This window comes from Setaria italica, chromosome II (assembly GCF_000263155.2).
Source record: "Setaria italica strain Yugu1 chromosome II, Setaria_italica_v2.0, whole genome shotgun sequence".
In the NCBI taxonomy this organism is placed as follows: domain Eukaryota; kingdom Viridiplantae; phylum Streptophyta; class Magnoliopsida; order Poales; family Poaceae; genus Setaria; species Setaria italica.
Genome location: NC_028451.1, coordinates 621,783 through 628,833, shown reverse-complemented (window position 1 = coordinate 628,833; position 7,051 = coordinate 621,783). Strand labels below are relative to the sequence as shown.

Sequence of the window (7,051 nt, the reverse complement as noted above, 5' to 3'; positions counted from 1 at the left end):
CGAGACATTTGACAAAAACGTACTCGATCTGCTTGAGATTACAGGGCTTCTTTATTTTCTCTAGTATAAGTTTTTGACCAAACAGTTACTCCATCAAGATATTATCCGTGATACAAACTTAATGTCATTAGATTCATATCACCAGAACCCGAGCACACCTCGCTCTGGCTGCCGCCCCTCTGTCGCCACTCCCGCCCCCCGCCCCACCTCCACCTCCGCCGCTGCTCCCGCCGCTCGCCGTCGCCACCGCACCCCGATGGCTGCCGCTACCATGCCTTGCCCCGCTGCCACTCCTCACCACAGGCACGAGGTATGGGCGAGCAGAGGGGGAGGAGAGGGGAGGCTGGGGAGGGAGGGAGGAGGCCGGTGGAGGGGAAGGAGAGGGATCTGAGGGAGAGGGTGAGGGAGGTGGAGGAGCAGTGAGCGGATGGCAGAGGGAGAGGGTGAGGGAGGTGAGGCAGTGAGGAGGATAATTAAGGTCATGGCCTCGAGGGAAGGGATCGCGGGGATGGAGCGAAGAAACTTTTAGTACCGGATGGGGTTCCCACCCGGTACTAAAGGCCCCCTTTTAGTAATGGGTGGAGCCCCATCTGGTACTAATGAGCCTTACGACCTTTAGTACCGGGTGGAAGCTTCACCCGATACTAAAAGGTAGCCTTTAGTACCGGGTGGAGCCCCCACTCGGTACTAGAGGGGGTCACGGGTGCCCCCTCAGGGACTATCCGTTAGGTCCGGTTCTAATGCTCATATTAGTATCAGGTCTAATTTCAACTGGTACTGAGGTTGTGGACGAAAAGTCCATTCCCTAGTACTGTCACCTAACATGATTAATCCCCTAATTACGGAGCCATCCTGATCTGGAAAGCTTGGAAGGTAAAGCTATTCCACCTTCAGCTCTAGACTGTAAACCGGTGCATCCGTCAAGGGCTCCAAGCCAACAAGAGCCGCTTGCTATATATGCGACGAGAAAGATGAGCACATCCTCTTCCATTGTACTTACTCAGCGCAAGTTTGGACGTACCTAAGGAACCAACTGCCAGTAGAGCTAAGCAGAAAGGCTTTTGACACGCTAGCTGTTTGCTCTGGTCTCATAATGGCAACACTGGAAGGAACGCAATGCTTGCTTGCGTGTTCAGGTAGATGGAGGCGCAACTACTCAGGATGATGAAGCAAGAAGGGGACAACTGGATTTCTGTGGGTGCTATTCACCTAGGTTGTTTTTTTTAAACGAACCAGTAGAGGATAGGTTGTTTGTTTAGCGAGTAATAGAATTCGGATGTCCAAGAGCAGCTCCCCTGCTGCTTTCTTGGTGCACTAAACGCGCTAATATAAAAACGTGGTCCATGAATGTGAAAAATTATCCTAATTCATTCAAATAATTATAACTCCTCCATTTGATAGTCTTATTTTCCAATTAAGTGCGGCCCAAGGGATTGTTTAGATCATATATTTTATTGGTAGGCATTGGTTACGAGGAACAGCTATACCATTGCAAGAATCCAGAAATTAAAACAACTTAAATTTTGAATGGTACCCTAAAAATGTTTACAAGAAATTGATGATTCAGTTCGTGAAGGAACTTCGTGCATTCTTAGCATGGTTTTGCACTACATATGCTAGAGCTAAAGGCTAACCTCAAACTGTACACGATAATCTATACAAGGATTTTATTTTTGGTAGAGAACAAATGAATCAAGTGGACTTACAATTGTAAAATAGTAACAATAATGGCACCTGCTTAAAAATAATATTACCAATATATCCACATTCCTATTAAACATGTCATTTTCGATTTCGAAGTTAAAATTAAACATATACTCTCTACATATATAATAATATATTCAAGAATTTTGAATTCAAATCCAAATAGTTTAGAACAATGACATTTTGAAGGCCAAAATCTCATACTAAATGCGAAAAAGATAGGAAAAAAATGGCTGCAAGAGACACAATAATTTATTTGGTCATAGGTGCATACCGTCTGGTTACTCATCTCTTCTGGCATGAACTGAGGAAAATGGACGTCTTCCCCTCCCTGCTGGTGCCCAATGTAATGGTACTCTTGCTTTCAACAAGACGAGAGACGCTTAAATAGGCAAGCACACATCTTGCAGGACACTTGTTTAAGAGTTGTGACTACACTCAAGGAACAAGATGCATGCTTAGGGAGTGCAGGAAAGGTTTCAACACTGTTGTAACTTTGGTTTTGTGGAAACGATAGAAGGAAAGAAACAATTGAGTGGTCCAGAAGGAAAAAGTGCCGCACTCACAGGTCACAGCTCGCCATGAGCATCAAGAAAGAAGAGCTGCAGTGGAGGATTAGATGGGAAGGTTGTCTGGTACTTTTTTTCGCTAACCCAGTTCATTCTTCAAAGTAGAGCCTGGGTAAAATTAACTCCAGAGTTAACTAATTCAGGGGGTTTCAGCATTGAAGGTAGGTGTGTTAACATACAAACAAGGTAGGTGTTAACCTGTCTACTTTAATTTACAAGTTGCTACTATTACCGGAAGCTTATTGCAAGATTTTTCATGTACCAGAGGATTGTATCTTTTGCTTTGTTTTTTTTCCTTTCTGAACCTTTAATTTTGTACAATGTGATATATTTACTTTCAATGCAACCGAAGCCGTATTTTAGTCTAAATATGGTCCAATTATTTCAATCTCTATACACAGGCTTGTATTATTGCAACCCTGTCTCTCTGGGTTGGGGCTTTCTTCCATCCATCTTCCGGAAGATGATTAGGCTGCACGTACAGTTGCTGTATTTTCTTCTTCGAAGCTTTGTTTCTCACTCGCTAAAATCCCAGCATGCGAAAGCAAGGCCCACAAATGAGTAAGGAACTCCCAATCATCAGCCGGATGCTGTATATGATCTCTTGCATGCGATTGTCTGCTGGAGCCATGTTCAATGTTCAGATGTTGCTTGCGCCATATGGAGCCATGGAGGCGCACATCGGCACGTACGTTGGTATTCTGAAGTGGCGACCTGCTGGGAAGATTGCGAAAACGGATGATGAATATGGAAACCGACTCTAGGATGAAATAAGGCCGTGCATAATTGCGTATCTGGGCTTTCCGGTTATCGTCTTCTCCTTCAATCATCTTGATAAATGGCATGCATGGACCTGGAACGATGTGCTGCTCGCCGCTGCTTTGTGTCTCGCCTTGTCTATGTAATATAATGTTACTAGGCCGATTGTGAGACGAACTCAAGTTTATTCGTTTATAAGTATGATCCAAGGAACTGGGAATCTGGGATGCTTGGCACTGGCCATTATTTGCATTGCAATCTCTGGCGAGATGAATATCTTGTATCTGTATATGTTGCCATGGAACTAATTAGTTTTCTCTGGAGCATTGCGTGATGAAGATCTTGTATCTGACAAGACATTCCGGCAAGGGCAATGCTCCGACAAGACATTCCGGCAAGGGCGATGCTCCGACGGATAAGAAAGAAAGATGTCTGGAAATGGAATCATGAGTGCGAATACGTGAGCGGGGAGCAAAGCATAAAGAGAGATGCCCATCGACAGGCAAAAGCTTTGAGCACAACTGGAAAGCACCGAAGGTGTTGCCTGCACCACATTTGGAAACTACCCTCACATGCATCATCTTGGTCTCTTCAACATGTATATAGGAAATTGAGGTCTTTTTTAACACTAGTGGAAATACCCGTGCCACAGGCACGGTTTAAAAAGATATAATAAATATAAACTTATCGGTAACTATTATTATTTATGATATCAAATACACACTTGATAAAAAAATAAATGCATTATTATTTATATCAACGATGTCTAAATCAAACTAACATTTAGATTTTCAATCACTGGGAATGTTAGATTATTATGATAGATGGAGAAACGCTAGAATAAAAGTTTTGATTTTATTATTAGTGAATTGAAAATAACTAACCTGGCATCACAAAAACATAATTTCGTTGTTCCATATGGATGAAGTAAACTGCAATCGGACCAATAAAACCTAACTCTGCTACTACTCAACTTTGGATACATGAGGGTGTGCCATAGCGACTCATTTGTACTCTTTGAAATAGTGGGATTTCAAAGTGGGATGTGGGAGGAATTTGGCTGGGGGGGGGTGTTTGAAAAGCACATTATGTCTATGAGATAGAGACCGGAAGAAAATAATACATGCTTCAATCAATCGATCAAACAAAAGATCCGAGCAATCAATCAAAAGATCCAATCAATTAATTTGTTTACATGCTTATTGGGCTCATAATTAGAAGGGTTTCAATGAAATTGGAAGAGACTCGACGTGATTTGTGATCAGATTATTCCGGATAGACCGTAATTGATCATCAATCAATCAATCAATTTGATTCGTGGAACAATTGGCTCGTAATTGGAAAGGTTTTTACGTAATAGGAAGGGACTCAACATGATTGATTCATGATTTGGTTGTTCCGGACTAACTATGATTGATTGTCAAGCAATTAATCAATCAATTGATTGGCGGGACCACAGGCTCATAATATATTGGAAGGGTTTTGACATAATTGGAAGGGACTCAGCGTGATAGGTGATTGGATTATTTTGAATTGACTATGATTGATTGTTTGGTTTGAATTGGAAGGTCCGAACCCGAATTGATTGATCGTAATTTACCATGCCCATGCAGTTGGTGGGACCAACGGGTAAAAAACGCACGGTGATAATATGCAATGGATGCTGAGAATATTCCGTCTCCTCCTCCCCTAGTCAACGATTGATATCATTTGGCACAAGTGGACTTTCTGTGTGGGGTACGTGGGTATGGCCTGAGTGAGAATTGACCTCAATTTGCTCGCTCTTTATAGTATAGTTAATTAATTAAATTATATGGAAAATTTAACTCCGCCGATCATGGTTCATATGGTAACTCCCAATCATAGAACCAACCAATTACCGATCTTTTAAAATTCAAAATAAATTAATAATTTAAAATTATTCACACTGTATGATCAAGTGTAGTAACTTTATAGACCGCACCTAAATCAGATATGCCTTCTTTATGTATAGGCCTTAAATGAAGGGATTACTCTACAGCTCGCAAACTAAAGTACAGCTAAAAGAAAACAAAATCCTAGCTTGTTCCGCGCTCTATACACACTCCTAGTCATTTTTTTTTCAAGCGGTTATGTACTTTCCCTTTTCCGGTAAAGCGTTATATAATTCGGAACTACTCTATTAATGTTTCCATATTCTTAGTAGTATATAAATATTATTTCCGGTAAATCACAGCCAAAAGAAAAAATGAACTCCTTGTTCCTCGCTCTACACTTCTAGTCACCTTTTCAAGCAGTTATAAACTTCCTTTTTTGATAAAGTTTTTATTCGATTCCGAACTGCTCTATTAATGTTTCCATAATTTTCAGAGCATGTATTGACATATTCCTAAAGTGTCTATGAAACGTTTAGCATGTCCTATGCAGAGACACATGTATCATGTGTAGTTTTATGAAATTTTTTCAACATGGTAGGGAAAAAAGTGCCAAATAAAGAGAGAGAAACTAATTAAGCACTACCACACACACACATAAAGGTAGATGCTCATTTTATCAAGGAAAAACGATACAAAATGATAAGCATTGCTACTTGGTATATACATACTCGAATGGAAGTACATGAAAATGTTGGTGCGAGTTCAAAGTTGATACGAAAGGCACATGCCAGTACGGTGGGCCCGGGCGGCCGTCCCTGTGGGCCCCGGGGTAAGGAGAAGAGGTTGACACGTAGCAGAAGCACGGGTGCAGTGCCGGAGTGGCAAGCAGGCCAGGCCCACTACCCCTAGAGCATAGCCTCGTCTCCATCACCTCATCAACCCTTCTCCTTCCTTCCTCTGTCCTCTCCATCGCCGGAGGACGACGCCGGCTCGGCCGCCGTGGCAGTGCGGGAGTTCGACGAAGACCGCGACACCGCCCGCCGTGGAGCGGCTGGAGCGCGCATGCGAGGTTGGGCCCAGCGGCGGCAAGCTCTGCCTCTTCACTGACCTCCTCGGCGACCCGCTCTGCCGAACAAGTTGAATCATATCTTAGCCCAATCGGATGACAAGTAAAGATAAAGCTGTAGCAGCTCTAGTGCTAAAAGCACTAGCATGATTAGTACTGCAGTAAGGGCCATCCCAGAAGAGTTGTTGCTTTTGTTTTTTGTGTGGATGAACAAATCTTTAACTGAAGCTAGTGTTGTGACAGGATATACAACAGCTTTAGCAGAAGCAGCACCCGTGAAGAAGTGGTCATGTGCAAAAGCCAACTCTGCCTCATTTATCCTACATGCAGCGTCATAATCTAAAAGCAATCCTTTGAGTGTTTTCTGAAGCTTGGATTCAGGACAAGAGAGGCCAAAGAAACGGCGCTACGATCATCAGTCGAAACAAGGCCATACCTCCTTCAGCTTTTTACCATCACTTGTGGCTAATGGACCTTCGTTCATCACAAAACCAGATCCTGTCGACTGTAATTTCTATCTGACGTCCAGTTTTAGAGGAGGAATCATCAATCTTTTCGTATTCGTAACCTGCCGAGGTAACAGGATCATAATTGGTTGATTCCATGTGCTCACTCTTCATGTGAACCTGCTGAACATTTCTGCTTTCTTTGTCGAGGGAACAGTTCGCAGCCATACTTGCATAAGTCCTTCCCCCATTCAACGAAATCATCAAAAACAACCAAGAAATAAACTGCAATAGAGTAGACAAGGGTTATAGTAGACCTGAAATCTGTGTCAATCTTCCACATAGCCACGAGGCTCAGTACACACAAAAGCTGCTGGACGGAACGCCTCGTGTATTGCTTGTTGTCGTCAACACTGTAGGCTGCCACATACAGTTTGTGCTTCCCAGGGCCATGGCAAATGGGAAAGCACACAAGCCCGAAGCAATTCGCTCGCAGCAACAGAAGGGGATGACCGAGCGAGACCAAGAGTGTGGATCAGCATTGCTAGAGCAGCGCCTCCACCAGCCAAAGACGACCTGATTAGCGTGTACAAGGACTGCCTTTCCGTGTGCAACCGAGGGGCAAAATCTTCAGCAGCCTTTGCCACCCTC

General features: G+C 43.2%; 1 protein-coding gene across 5 annotated transcripts in view; it reads right to left on the bottom strand.

Moving 5' to 3' along the window:
* Positions 1 to 2,159, bottom strand: part of LOC101786508 — a 7,594-nt gene extending 5,435 nt beyond the window's left edge. For all 5 annotated transcript variants that reach the window (XM_012843864.2, XM_004955305.2, XM_012843865.2 and 2 more), the window contains exon 1: positions 1,979 to 2,159. In XM_012843864.2, coding sequence (XP_012699318.1) covers positions 1,979 to 2,005 — 27 coding nt within the window. In that variant the 5' untranslated portion in view covers positions 2,006 to 2,159. The remainder of the gene's footprint in view (positions 1 to 1,978) is intronic.
* Between the last annotated feature and the right edge of the window lie 4,892 nt (positions 2,160 to 7,051).